The sequence below is a fragment of the Lepidochelys kempii genome, chromosome 2, assembly GCF_965140265.1.
Source record: "Lepidochelys kempii isolate rLepKem1 chromosome 2, rLepKem1.hap2, whole genome shotgun sequence".
NCBI lineage: Eukaryota > Metazoa > Chordata > Testudines > Cheloniidae > Lepidochelys > Lepidochelys kempii.
The window spans coordinates 195,196,952-195,212,873 of NC_133257.1; the positions used below are offsets into that span (position 1 = coordinate 195,196,952).

At 39.0% G+C, this 15,922-nt stretch overlaps 1 protein-coding gene across 2 annotated transcripts in view; it reads left to right on the forward strand.

Annotated features, from left to right (window-relative positions):
* OSBPL10 (oxysterol binding protein like 10) overlaps positions 1 to 15,922 on the forward strand; it is a 185,290-nt gene that overhangs the window by 153,401 nt on the left and 15,967 nt on the right. For both annotated transcript variants that reach the window (XM_073333363.1, XM_073333364.1), the window contains one exon: positions 4,881 to 5,364. In XM_073333363.1, the coding sequence (XP_073189464.1) occupies positions 4,881 to 5,364 (484 nt within the window). The remainder of the gene's footprint in view (positions 1 to 4,880; positions 5,365 to 15,922) is intronic.

Genomic DNA, 15,922 nt, shown 5'->3' on the forward strand with positions numbered 1-15,922 from the left:
TTCTAACATAATAAGTGTCTAAAGAAAGAATCTAAATAATTGAAGTTAAGCTATGTAATTGCTTAAATAAATATGTGTAGTATTCTTCTACTTAGGGAAAAAAAGCACCAAATTTACAGTAAATGCTATTTTTTAGTTGTAAATCAATGTTTTTATTGTTAACAACCAATGAAAATCAACCTTTATTTAGGAAAATAACTAAAAAGTACAAATGCAAAATAAGATTAGAATTGATTATTTAAATTAATGTTTTCAGTGTTATAGCCATGTTGGTCTCAATATATTTAAATAAGTATACTCTGCCCCCACAGCAAACAATGACAAAGGAAATAAATACTTCTGGTCCTAAGAAGTCGCACACTTACTTTCTCCAACTGGCACTTGGATCTAGTGGCGGTTTGAAACAAATCTTTTAAAGGATTATGGTCACGGCTACCCTGAAATGGCATTAAGTGTAGATGGTTTCATAAAATCCTGTAGAGGCAAATTATAATCCTATTCTGAGTCCGTCCACTCTCCCCCATCCTCAAGGAGGAAAGCAGAACACCTATTAGACTGCTTTCTTCTAATTGTGAAACCCCAAGGGGTAGCAAGAACTGCCATTCCTCTAGGGCTTTGACTAGTGGATTATTTAGTGCAGACGATTTATGCTACCTGAGCATGCAATCCACAAAGGTACTCATTCTATTTAAATTTATTTGCAATTTTTTATTTGTCAGGGTCCCCCAAAGTGAAAAAAGAAGAGACAGCCTTACCCTTTTATGCAAATACAAAAATGTCTGGAGTGCAATGGATGGCTCCAGTTACAAGTGTAAATCTTCTCATTCCTAATTCTGTACAAATTTCTGGGCCGTGCATTGTGTTAAGCTGTGGAATTGTCTCCCAGGAAAGGGGAGAAAACTGTCGCTTTAGTTAGCGCATGGATAACTAGTATATATGGAGAATGTTCCTGCACTGGCAGGGAAATACAGTAGTTTTTTCACAACTCCTATATGTTTCTGTGGAAAAACTGTATAAACTGGCTAATTTCTGAGAATGAGGGTCAACTCCAAAAATTGATCAGAATCTTTTGGACTGTTTATATTCGTGCATGGTGGTGTTAAATACAAAAGTATACAGTATATAGTTTCAATGTTCAAGAGAACATTGTACAGATATTTTTTAGAACTCTTGAAAGTTACATAGATTTAAAACCCAATGAAATCACTCGGTGAAAGCTCAAAAACTTGAATCATTTTCCACTGCAGAGATTTCATTTTTGAAACTATTTAGTTATTTTGTTGTTAGCTGTGGAGCCTTTTTTGTTATATGGGAATTGAAATCTTTTCTTGTAAACTGCTGGGTGTTTTTTAAGTTATAAGTTTGTTAGAATTCTATCTCTCAAATTTTTTAATCAGCAGTTGAAATTATAGTGAAAGCATTGAGTATTTTTAATGCCTATTTAAGCAGTTATGCTGGCAGCTGGCTCCAGAGGATAAATCCAGCAGTAGAGAACATGGAAATGAACCCCAAGATGTTGACAAGCAAGCTCGGGGGATGAAATCTTTTCAGCTTTAAAATGTAATCACAAAATCAGCAACATCTTAAATGTGTTCCTTCATTTCCCCCCTACTCTCCAACCCCTGATTTGTGCAAATAAATGTTGTTCTTGTCAGATGCGGCCACTTGGGCAAAAGGGAAGAATTGGTTTACCAAAAGGATGGCTTTGCAGTCCTCCTCTCCTCCTTGAAGTCGACATAATGAATACATTGTTGAACTATCGCTAACTTTCTGTGGATGATAGAACATGAAACCCATTTTTTTTTAAAGGCTATCAACCTCCTTTTGATGCACACACTTTTTGAGATGTACAGCTAAAGATTTTTTTTAATATAGTAAATCTAAGTCACTGAAGCAGGTAGCAACTGTGATGAATTGCTATTTGAATTATACCAGACAATAAATATTTGGGCTGAAAGTGAATGTTTTAAAATGTTAATTATTTTTCATCTGTGAAACCAGTTTTGATATGATTTGTGATGATCTTCTCCCACTACTCTTCAAAGCTGGAATCAAACTTAAAAAGCAACAAAATATCCACCGCTATTTGTTTTAGTTATTGAATTGTTTTGTATAAGTAAGCCAATACAATGTAAGGTGTGGGTTATGCAGCTTCAGCAGGGCTGCATGCAGAGATCCAAACACATGCAACAGATTGCAGGATTGGGGCTTAAGTCCAGTAGGAGATGCATTGCTGATAGAGAGTCCCCAAGAGTGTACAGACCCAGAAGACAAATGTACCATCAGTTCTGCATGATATATTTAAAACAGCCAAAAATGATGAGGGGATCCATAAAAGATACAGTACAGCCCACAATATTAATACATTAGCAGAGCCCTTTAAATCAGTAAAAAGAAAAGGAGTACTTGTGGCACCTTAGAGACTAACCAATTTATTTGAGCATGAGCTTTTGTGAGCTACAGCTCACTTCATCAGATGCATGCCGTGGAAACTGCAGCAGACTTTATTTATACACAGAGAATATGAAAAAATACCTCCTCCCACCCCACTGTCCTGCTGGTAATAGCTTATCTAAAGTGATCATCAGGTGGGCCATTTCCAGCACAAATCCAGGTTTTCTCACCCTCCACCCCCCCACACACAAATTCACTCTCCTGCTGGTGATAGCCCATCCAAAGTGACAACTCTTTACACAATGTGCATGATAATAAAGTTGGGCCATTTCCTGCACAAATCCAGGTTCTCTCACCCCCTCACCCCCCTCCCAAAAACCACACACACAAACTCACTATCCTGCTGGTAATAGCTCATCCAAAGTGACCATTCTCCCTACAATGTGCATAATTAAGGTGGGCCATTTCCAGCACAAATCCAGGTTTTCTCACATCCCTCCCACCCCCATACACACACAAACTCACTCTCCTGCTGGTAATTACCAGCTATTACCAGCAGGAGAGTGAGTTTGTGTGTGTATGGGGGTGGGAGGGATGTGAGAAAACCTGGATTTGTGCTGGAAATGGCCCACCTTAATTATGCACATTGTAGGGAGAATGGTCACTTTGGATGAGCTATTACCAGCAGGATAGTGAGTTTGTGTGTGTGGTTTTTGGGAGGGGGGTGAGGGGGTGAGAGAACCTGGATTTGTGCAGTAAATGGCCCAACTTTATTATCATGCACATTGTGTAAAGAGTTGTCACTTTGGATGGGCTATCACCAGCAGGAGAGTGAATTTGTGTGGGGGGGGTGGAGGGTGAGAAAACCTGGATTTGTGCTGGAAATGGCCCACCTGATGATCACTTTAGATAAGCTATTACCAGCAGGACAGTGGGGTGGGAGGAGGTATTTTTTCATATTCTCTGTGTATAAATAAAGTCTGCTGCAGTTTCCACGGCATGCATCTGATGAAGTGAGCTGTAGCTCACGAAAGCTCATGCTCAAATAAATTAGTTAGTCTCTAAGGTGCCACAAGTACTCCTTTTCTTTTTGCGAATACAGACTAACACGGCTGTTACTCTGAAACCTTTAAATCAGCGTAGCTGTCTCCCTTCTTCTTGGATATGAACAGTAACTTTGCAACAATACCAGTCCCTGTCTGCCTGAAGAGCAGCTGTTCTGATTCACTTATGAAACACTGATCAATGGTAGAGTAGCATATGGCAGAATGGGTTTGGGTCATTGAGAGAATCCATTCAAAGAAATATTTGTGGGTTAATTGTAATTTTATAATTTGAATGGAAATAAATACGTGATAGCTTCCATTATCTTTACTCACTAAAAAGGCTTAAACTGTGCATTAGTCTGATTTTATAACAGTGAGGGGAGTGGCAAGGTTCCTTACATTCAAGATGGGGATGGTATCACTCTGAACTTGCCTGATTCTTGGAGCAGGGCAGAAGGATGAACTGAAAAGGGGTATGATGGAGAAAGGAGGAAACGCAAAGGAGAGGAAAGTTGAAATTCATTTGCCAGAATGAGTGTAGAAAGGAGGCCACAAGTGTATTTACTTGGGAGTATTCCCAGGGATCATCAATACTCATTCTACCGCAGCCTGGCTCCTGATTTGCCTGTGGCTCCAAACATATTCCCTGTCAGTGATGGTAGATAGTGGAAAAGTGTCTCTCTAAGTGACAAGGACAGATCTGGCACTTCCAGTTCCCTTTAAGTCATGTAGATAATACATTGTATGTCTCCCCTGTGAGCTGTAACTCCTCACTAGTTTCGCTCCTGTGGTCCTGTGTAGAGGAGGAAGACATTATTCTGTGTTCCACAGACCTCTGCTGCCCTTCAGTGCATCGGAATAGTTTTCAGTAAAACTATTATTGACAAAACAAAATTACTCTTTCAGCCAATGTTAATTAGATGATTTTGTGCTCTCACTAACCATTTGGAAACGGGGGCACATTTATTTATATAAGCATCCTCTGAAATGTTCAGTAGGCTGCGAGTCTGCGAAGGTGTTTTTTTTTTTTTTTTTGAGGTTTAATAATAATTCAGCTCAAGTTTGTGTGGTGTTAGAATTAAATTAACTTGTACCAGACTGTTTTCACATTCTCAAACAATGAAGGCTTCTAAGAACAGTGGGTTGTTTATTAGCTGACCAGAGAGAAAGGGGAAATAGTGGATCCATGTCACTGGATCTGCCATTGAGAACTGTAATGACATAGGAAGCAGCTTGTACAGTTATCAAGACTGCTAATTTTTCCTTGATTCATTATTTATACTGTATTCCAAGAGAAATTGCTCTCTGGCTCGGGGGGGGGGGGGGGAAACAGCTATCATGAAGCTTGGCTCAGCTAAAATTGCAGTTGTCATAACTGTTTACTATCACTGTAGTATAATCATGGGGAATCATACCTGCCTTTGTCTGCTTTGAATACAGGTGGTGCTTCCAACATTTATTTTGGAGAAAAGATCTCTGCTGGAGATGTATGCAAATTTCATGGCGCATCCAGACCTGTTTTTGTCAATTGCAGCTGGAGCCACTCCTGAGGAAAGAATTATTTGCTTTGTGGAGTATTATCTAACAGCCTTTCATGAAGGCCGAAAGGGAGCAGTTGCCAAGAAACCCTATAATCCAATAATTGGTGAATCATTTCATTGCTCATGGGATGTGCCTAAAGACAAAGTGAAATCATTCAGAACTAACAGTGCCTCTGTAGTTTCTAAGGACCAAACCAAGGAATTTGGCCAGGACCAATCAGAGTGCTACAAGCTGAGGTTTGTAGCTGAACAAGTATCCCATCACCCACCAGTATCATGCTTTTACTGTGAATGCAAGGAGAAGAGAATGTGTGTGAACACCCATGTATGGACCAAAAGCAAGTTCATGGGAATGTCAATAGGTGTTTCTATGGTAGGTGAAGGTAAGAAATATGCTTTGCTTTATTTTTGGGAGGGTGTTAGTGTCAACATCCCACAGAAAATCATAGATGAAGGTATTTTTTTTTTTTTTTAACTCCAGTAAGGTTAAAAAACCCAACAACCCTGCATCTTAATCTTGCTATTTGTTGCTTTCATTAATTTTAGATTTAAAATAATGGAACTTGTGTTTGAGAATATTGTCCAGTTTTTATTTAGTTTTAGTATACATATATCTTGTATAATATATGTACCTTTATTTTTATAAGACTTATTAAAATCTACAGTTTAGAAATTGTCACATTGTACTTGCTAAAATATAATGACAGCTTTACTTAAGTACCTTACAGTAACAATTGTATCAGCTAAACAAATAATCGTCTTTAGAGTTAGTATCTAATTCAGTATCGGAAACTACTGTAAACTATTTTCAGAAGAATATAGAATAATTATATATTTTCAGTTAAGCCTTTTCATCTGCTTTTACCTGGGTTCTGTTAGATGAAGAAATACATTTTAAATAAGTCTTACTCGGCTATAGTACCTTTTCAGTCTTTCTGGCAAGTCATACAGATGAGGCCACCATCACATTGTATTGTTGATTTGCAATAGAACCAACATATTTGCCTGTTCAGTGATAAATCCATTGATCAAAATGATTAATAAATATAGAAAACATTATCAAATTATAAGTCATTTATGTATGCTCTGGATTGACAAGTACCACTTGGATCATTATCATCATTAATGTGGAATCTGCGTAACTGAAAGTTTTTAAGGACAGGTTAGACAAAGGACAGGTTAGCCAGGGATCGTCTAATCAATACTTAGTCCTGCCTTAGTGCAGGGGGCTGGACTAGATGATCTATCGAGATCCCTTCCAGTCCTAAATGTCTATGATTCTATGAATTATTTAAACAAAAAATATGTATTGCAGCATCTTGGTGAATCCTCTTGCTACTCAGGATTATTCTGTTTGTACAGCGCTTAGCATAATGGGGTCCTGGATCACAACTAGAGCTCCTGGGTACTACAGTACTACAAATAAATGTTGTCTACATGTATTTTCTAGTGTTTTGTCCCAGATAAATTTAAAATTTTGGTCCTAGTTAACCGCCAAGTAGAGGGATAAGGAGAACTAATAACAAATAATTGTTTTTTGTCATCACTGCATTAGGTAAGTATTGCTGAGATATTAAGAAATGTACTAACAAGGTAGATGCAGGTAGTGATGGACTTTGGTAAGTGATTGTCCAAAGAAATTATTAACTAGTGACTTCACAGCTACAATAGGAGTAGCAAAGTATCAGTGAAATAAAGAACAAAATCAAATAATAGAAAAGTGGTACAATAACCTCTTTCTTAATGTTATTACTTTTCAGTTGTTTAGTTATTGCAAAACGGAACAGTCTTGAAACAAATGTTAATGCTTTTAAGACTCTTGGAGTCTAAATCCTACAATAATACTTCTGTTTCACGTTTTTTTTTTCTGTTTCATGCAATGTGATACTATTAGGTTGACCAGATAGTAAGTGTGAAAATTCGAGACAGGGGCTGGGGGTAATAGGTGCCCATGGAAGAAAAAGCTCCAAAAATCGGGACTGTCCCCATAAAATCGGGACATGTGGTCACCCTAGATACTACATCAGACACATTGCTTTTTACATTGCAACATATAAGGTAATGGGAGTCAGGTTTCCAATAGCTCGGTAATGGGGTGAAGTAGGGCGGGAGGGTGTGAGTTACTAGAACCAATGGATCTTCAGTGACTTTATTTCTTCATTTTTTCCTTTTGTTATAAATTATTTTTCATAGTGGAAGGGGAGTGTTCAATGAAACTTCAGGTTTGTCTATATGGGGATGCTCAGGAAAATTAATCTGAATTAATTAAAGGTATGACGGTGAAGTGGCTTAGTTAAACTGCATTAAACCCCTGTGTGGAGAGAGACTCATTCAGAATTAAAATGGCCTTGAAGTGAATTAAGCTATACCGAATTAAGGCCATTTTAATTTGCAGGGGTTTAATGCACAGGGGTTTAATACAGTTTAACTAACTGCTTTAAATTCACACCTCTGAGTTAATTTGGATTAACTTTCCTGAGTGTCAGTGTAGGCACACCCTTCATTTCTGAGTTAAATACTAATGAAAACACCTGTGATAAATCATACAGTAGGTCAGAAGATTTAACCTACTTGCTGTCAGCGCACAGGGTGCTCTCAGGATTTGGGGTGGCTGGCAGGGGGTCTGTTGAAATCTCCCAGAAGTTCCAGACTTACAACATTAGGAGGCCACCTGATGTGCTGAGATACTACTGAGCCCACCTGTTATGCTAATTTGGGCACCCTTTTTACCTGTCTTGCTGAGTCAGGCTATTAAGCCTGCAGAACAAAACAGACAAGGAGATCAGTTCTGGGAAGGCTCATCTTAAAGGTCTTGTCACAGCACTCAGGTGTCCACCTCCCTTGGAGTGCAGACCCAAAGATATATTATGAAATTGGCCTCCTCCCTCAATGTGGAGGAAGGTATATACAACTTCTTGCCCCCGCATCCCCAGTTAGAAATTACAGAAACTGGGTTTAATAATAAACCAAACAAATTTTATTAACTATAAAAGGCAGATTTTAAGTGGTAAAAGGGGTAACAAACAGAACAAATCAGATTACTAAGCAAATGAAATCAAAAATGCAAACTAATCTAGTTTCACAAAGGAAATTGGTTACAAATAGTATTTCTCACCCTAGATATTGTTTCAGGCAGGTTGCAAAGTTTCTGTGGTTCAGAGTTCCAGTTATATTCCTTTTTTCAGACTGGACCCCTGTCTCAGTCTGGACTCCCCCCCGCCTTCCCTTCAGGGGGCTTTTGCAGTCTTTCTTCTTGGCAGACAGGCCATGGAGAGGAGTCGTCCTGCTTGCCTTCCTCCCTATGCTTAAATAGGATTGACATAAGGTGGGAATCCCTTGTTTCCCAAACTTGACCCCCCTTCCCTTCCAGTGGAAAGTTACAAGAAGTCCCAGGTAATGTTTAGTATCAGTTGACAAGACCACCTGACTCTGTAGGATTACAGCATCCATGAGTCCCTTTCTGCAGTCCATTATACCCGCTGATGGGCCATGAGCTCTGTCTGGCTTTTCCATTGTTGTACCTGAAGTGTTAGCAGTGGGCTTCACCCAAAGTAAAATAGCTGAAATACGGATACATAGTCAATATTCCTAACTTCAGATACAGAAATGATACAGGCATACAAATTGGATAATTACATTCAGTAAATCATAACCTTTCCAATGATATCTCACATAACTGAGCTATACTTTATGCAAGATGGGTTATGTCATATTCATATCATAAGCATATTTTCATAAAGAATATGGAATGAAACATCACATGTGCATTAACAGATATTTTAAAAAGTTATGGCGTGTGTGTGTGTGTTGTCCTTGAACTTCTGCTTGACTATTAGGAGTTTTAGATTCTGCAGTATGTTATTGGAAAGGTAATTCCCCTGTATTTTCAATAAGGTCTCAAATTTGACCTATGTCTGTATTTTGAATAGTTTTAAGTTAATACACAGGTTTCTCCACAGGTACTGAATATACTAAATTTAGAGAAGGTTTTTTTCAGTGTATGGAAGCATCTATTTCAGATAGTGCACTGGACAGTTGAAATAATTTTGCTGTACTTCAAGATTCAGACAGTTGTACAGTGGATAGCAAACATAATCTTGCTGTATTTAACAGAACAATTGTATTTCATCCTGTAACTATGTTATGACCTGTGCGTTGAAGAACACATAAAACCAGGATGTATTTAACAACCTTGTTTCTGAGCACGTAGTGACTATTTTTGTTGGTGACTGCCGAGAGATTTGTTGCACTGCTGTTGCCTATTTGCATAGTGTATAATGAATTCTTGGAACTAGATTGTGTCAGGAATACATTGATAATATTCCCGTGGTTATTGTGAAACCTCTTCCTTGCAGTTCATCACAATAATAATGTTGTGGGGGGCAAGGGTGTTTCATTACTTTTTTTAAAAACAAGAATAAGTCTGTATGTTGAAGAAGAAGAATATGGAAATATAGAAGCTTCTTTATGAATTTAAATAATTGTGAGGTTTAATGACATAAGATCCCTTCATACAAATGCTGTAGATCAGTATTTTGACTCTACAACATCCAGTCTGGAGATGACAAAGGCCATCCAGTGTTGTGGTGGTGTTTTTTTTGGTCTTGTTTCTTTGTTCCATGTAAATATCAACCAGATGAGTCGAACACATGAAGTGATAGAAATCAGCATGCAAGAGGTGATGTTGTTGGAAATCCATGTGCACAGTTGCTTTCTGTCCTATCCCATCGTCTCTGAATGTGGTTTACAAGTGAAATGAGGTGTCTCAGCTTTCACCTAGAAAGTGCTTTACCTGATGAAACCATTGTACACTGTAGCCAGTTTAGCAGTTTCCTTACCTAAAAGGTCATTCTGAATGAGAGTAGCAGGGGTGCATTGCAAATAAAAATTGATGTTTCAACAATGCCACGCTCTGGTGGTTAATAACTGATGTTTTAATGGAAATTAAAAAGAGGATGTGTTGAAATAGAATGGCATTGGGATTTAAATTTACAAGGATAGGGGGAGCAAAAGTAACCATTCCTTACATTATACAGTTTTATACGTTGCAAAGAGCCACCAAAACAGACATTGCGGTGGGCAGAAAATCTTTGCATGGTTTAGTGAAAAGGCAATGTTTAATGCATGTCTAGTATAGAACCATTGAGGTTCCTTTCTTACTGTGATGTATTGTTTTGTTGCAAGACAGCAAAATTCATGAAGATGCAGAATTCATAGCCCTGTGAATTAGGCTTAACAGTTAATTTTACAAAGAATATCGAGTTGAAACTTTTGTTGTGGGTTGTAGGTTTCTTTGTTTTACGTTATCAGATGGCTGCTAACTTTTAAAAAAACGGTGTGTATATTTTTAGGTGATAACTTTAAAAATTGGAAAGGAAGCTTTAAAACTTGGGAAGGATTTGGTACGAGGGATGTTACACCTTTTTCTGAGGGAATACGGCTAATAGCAGTGAATGAATAATCTGTTGTGGGTTTTGCAGCTCATGGAATGCATACTTCCATGGGAGCAAATTACTCTTAATTTAGCAGGATGGTGGGGTTTTTATAGTTAAATGTTTCAGACAGCTGGAGTTAGCTTAAAAATTAGTAGTAGTTTAGCAGTAGTAGTAGTAATTTTGTATTTACAATATATTTTATCCAAGGATTTCAGAGCTCTTTCCTTTTTCCATCTAGCCCAATATCCTGTTTTTTGACAGCGGTCATGGCCAGTCCTTCAAAGGGAAGGAACAGAACAGGGCAATTTTTGAGTGATCCATTCCCTGTCATCCAGTCCCGGCTTCTGGCAGTCAGAATCTTAGGGATGCCCGGACAAGGGGTTGCGTCTCTGACCATTTTGGCTAATTGCCATTGATGGACCTATCCTCCATTAACTTACCTAATTCTCTCTTGAACCCAGTTATATTTCTGCCCTTCACAACATCTCATGGCAATGAGTTCCACAGGTTGACTGTGTGTTGTGTTTGTTTTAAATTTGTTGTCTGTTAACTTCATCAGGTGACCCATATTTCTTGTGTTATGTAAAGGGGTAAATAACACTACCTTATTCACTTTCTCCACACCATTCATGATCTTATAGACCTCTCTCAGATCTCCTCTTAGTTGTCTCTTTTCTAAATTGAACAATCCCACTCTTGTTAATCTCTCCTCATATGGAAGCTGTTCCATACCCTAATCATTTTTGTTGGCCTTCTCTGTGCTTTTTCCAATTCTGATATATTTTAGGTAGAGCTCCTCAAGGATTGTCAAACAAACAATGTAGCACAAATGATTTAAACACTCATGAGACCATCGGAGTGAGATTCTAGTGTGCCACTATTTCATGATTTCACTGTGTGAATCATTGAAGCTGTTGATGTACTGCAGTCATCTATGCCTTAATCAGAACAAACGTTTAGTCCCCGTCGAACAGATGTGATGAATAACACAGATGAAGTGAGAGGAGCCTGTTACATTAGGAAACTGCTCTAGGCCATCGATGACCCCGAATGATTTGTTGTTCATATTGATCCCTGAGCAAACAGAGGAAAGCATTAAATTGCACATGTCTCTTCTGCAGTTAATTATTGCACTATTGACCTAACATCTCATTTGTGTATTTCATCAATACATATTGTAGGAAAATCAGTTCACAAAGTACATACAGCATCAGAAGGGGATTTGCAGGAGAGGGACTGGAAGAGACCTCAAGAGGTCATGTAGTCCACCCCCCCCAACCCCATACTGAGGATCAAGCATACCTAGACTATCGCTGACAGGTGTTTTTCTAACCTGTTTTTAAAAAAAATTTACCTTGCTACCGATTTTGGTGATGACTTCTTGTCCTTTGGTAGATGTGGAGAATAATTGATCACTGTCCTCTTTATAACAGCCTTTAATGTATTTTGTGTGCTTTTTAAACCTTTCCTCATAGGTCAAGTTTCCTAAACCTTTTATCATTTTTGTAGCTCTCTTCTGGACTCTTTCCACTTTGTCCACATCCACCCAAAACTGGACATTACTCTAACAGAGGCCTCACCAGTGCCAAGTAGAATGGGACAATTGTCTCTTGTGTCTTACATACAACACTCCTGTTAATACATCCCAAATTGATATTAGCCTTGTTTTGCACTGCATCACGTTGTTGGCTGATACTCAATTTGGGATCCAGTATATCCCCAAGATCCTTTTCAGCAGTACTGCCACCTAGCTAGTTGTTACCCATTTTGTATTTGTGCATTGAATTTTTACTTCCTAAGTGAAGTACTTTGCATTTGATTGAATTTCATCTTGTTGATTTCAGACCAGTTCTCCAGTTTGTTAAGGTCGTTTTAAATTCTAATCCTGTCCTTCAAATGAGTTGCAACCTCTCCCAGCTTGGTGTCATCTGCAGATTTTAGAAGCATACTCTCCACTCCATATCCAAGTCAGTAGTGAAAATATTAACTAGGGCTGGACCCAGGATAGACTCCTGTGTGATCCCAGTAGATATATCCTCCTTCCAGTTTGATAGCAAACTATTGATAACTGCTGAGAATGGTTTTTCAACCAGTTGTGCACCCACTTTATAGTAATTTCATCTAGATATTCCTAGATTTTAGTCAGCTAAAAATATATAGTATCCAGGTCACTTACACGTCCTTCCTGTGCTCCTTTTCTACTCTTGCAGTTAATGGGCTAATGAGCTCCTTAGTGCTCCCCAGCCCAGGCTGACCTAGTAATTAGCCACTCCTTCCCCCAGTCAGGCCCTCTCCAGGGGAACTAATTGCATTTGCAGTGTCCAGAGTGCTGGTTCAGTTGCTGGTTCTCAGTGCTCTGTCAGAGTCCTTTTGTAGGATGTTATTTGTTCCGCATGGGGATGTTTAGATAAAAGTTAAGAGACTGTCTCTCAGGTTTTATCGTATCCAGGAATCTCATAGCACTCAAGTATGGGGGGGAGGGATAGCTCAGTGGTTTGAGCATTGGCCTGCTAAACCCAGGGTTGTGAGTTCAATCCTTGAGGGGGCCACTTAGAGATCTGGGGCAAAAATTGGAGATTGGTCCTGCTTTGAGCAGGGGGTTGGACTAGATGACCTCCTGAGGTCCCTTCCAACCCTGATACTCTATGATTCTATGAAGTAACAGTTCTGGAGAGAGGTGCCTGGCTCAATGCCAACAAAAATTCCTGAGGTTACCATGTGATCTCACGAACTTTCATTTTGTCCTCCCATCAGCCCTGGGTTATTGGTGATGGTTGATTGTGCGCGTCAGCACCCAGGAAATGTGCACACATACTGATCTGGGATTATCCCAATCAGATTCTAAAATGGCTACACAGAAAGCTCTTAGTACCGTGATGACTAACAATGTTATCTCCCTAAAGAAGAGCTGTCCCTAGGCAATCACTCATATGAGAATTTACATTGACACTACCATAGTTAAAATCTTCCCCATGGAAAAGTGGGCAGTCAGGATGTGTTACATTCATCCTCAGATCAGAGTTTGCGTCAAACTGCTGGGTCTCCTGGCTTTCTGTATAGGGCTAATCCCAGAGACCAGCCTACGCAAGAGGAAACTGCAGCAGTTCAGACTGAAATTGTGGAACCATTCTCAGGAAGCAGTGAACCATCAGTATTATGTATTTTTATTCCCGTGTCACAGTTCTGCCAATGGAACAACTGCACTGGTGAAGGCTGGAGAACCAAGCTATAGCAGATCCTGCTCTTAGAAAAGAAATTGACCTACATCAGTTTAATGCTATTCACTTTGCTTTTCTTCTTTTATGATATGTGTAAAGGAGATTTAGGGTAAAATTTTCAAAAGGGACTTAACTGCTTTTGAAATTTTTACCTTTTGACTCCATGGATAGTGTGTCTGAGAACTGTTCTTATAAGTGGCTTCAGGTTTGTATTTCCCAAACTTCTTATTTATTTGTATTCATAATTGTAGCTTCTGCTTCTTTTTAAAAAAGGGAACAGAAAGCAAAGCAGTGGGCTACCTGTATCAGCTGCATTAATACTTCTGAGACTAATAAATCCCTCCCTCTTCTTCCCCGACACTCATTTATTTTGCTTTGATTAGCCAGTGTAAGACTGAAGTAGCTGCATTAAGAAGTGACAGACTAACATGATGTGCAGAAAGCTAGTTATTCTCTGCTCACGAAATGGCTAGTCTTATACAATATTTTAAATTCTAGCTCTTTACTGATGGTATTTTCTAGCATGGATACCATTATGGATACTGTCATCAATGGTGTGGTACTAAAAATAGCTAGTGTAAATTTTTAAGGACTGAAATTAGTCTACAATGCAGGGGATAGACGTGAAGCAGAACTGTAAGCTAATAATCCTGAAGAAGACTGTACTTGTGATCAGCACAGCAGACTGAAAGTCCAAATAGGGAGAGGCCCTTTGCAGAATGGATGAACTGTGAAATGCATATGATTGCGTAAGGGAATTATAAAATGGGCATTTCTGAGTGATGGTCATCTTACTGAAAGTACACTTATATTGGGAGCTGAGACCACTTCTCCTTCTGCATTAATACAGTATGTGTTTCGAGGGATGTATGCCAAAAAAATTAGTAGGTAAGAGCAAAATTTAAGCTACCATGTATTTTTCCTTATTTGTTTGCAACCTTGTAATTTGAAAACCATCTCTTGGGTGGTGTGAAAAGGGGATAAAGAAAGATATCTTTCAAAATGCATCAGTGAAAGTATCTTTTTATTTTAAAGTAGCCACCACAGAGTGCTCAGGTACGTCCGTGCAATAACTAATTAGTGTCAAACTTTGGGACAGGACTTCTACACGACTGTTGTACACAGTGTGATAATCTTTGCCAGTTGGTGGGGTTGGGATCAAACCTAAATGGCAAAAAAAAGTGTTTGTAAATAAAGCCACTTGCCTGTACAAGGGGGGGGAGAGAGAGAGACTAAGGCCCAGACCTTCAAAGGTTTTTAGGTGTCTGTTTCCAATGGAAGTTAGGCACCTAAATACCATTGAGGACCTGGGCCTAAATTGCCCATGTTTGGACTCTTATAGGGACAAAAAATAACTGAGGCACTATCACCTGTTGTATATGAGGCTCTGGCTAATAAAATACCTTTCATTGGTTTACCCTGAAACAGTTTCTCCAATTAAGCAGAATCTGATGAAAATGGGAAGCCAGCCTGGAGTTTTCAAGTAGTCAAAGAAAATTATGGAAGATACATTAAGTATGGTTTAAAAATTAAAATGATAATATGTCTGTAAAATTTAAGGGTTTTTTTTTTTTTTTTTGGTTAAGAATGAAATGCTTTAATGCTGATTTACTGGTCATATGTTGGTTTGTGTTTATGCTGCAGCTTAGGCATGTAATTCTTCAGCAATAAGGCTGTCACTAGTAGGAGGTACAGGAATGTCAATTGCCACATTGGAGTACCACATTTTAAATAATGCTATAGCAGAACTCCTTCTTTTAATCTGAATTGTTTAGGTACAGGAATGTCAATTGCCATTACATGGCACATTTTCAGCGTGGTAGTAGTGGTTTCTTCCCATGTAAACTTTCCTGTAGTCGTTCTAAGCAAAGTATGTACTTCAGCTTTTTTTTGTAACGTTTTGGAAAGGGGTGTTCCTGCACACATGCAAACAATGGGGCTCAGGCTGCCGGGCTGTTCTATTGCTGTGTAGACTTCCAGGCTTAGGCTGGAGCCTGAGCTCTGGGACCCTCCCACCCTTCAGGGTCCTAGAGCCTGGGGTCCAGCCCAAGCCCTGAAGTCTACATAGCAATGAAGCAGCCCCACAGCCCGAGCCAGCTGACACATACCAGCCACAATTTTTTATTTTGTTGTGTAGACACACCCAATGAAGCTTGCCCACCATCGCCGTTCTCCCCCCCCCCCCAAAAAAAAAAAAAAAGCTACACACACAGCTTGCTTGTTAAGTGCGTTCATTCTTACTTTCCATACTGTCAGTATTTATTCATGGTGGTGCTGAGATTACAACA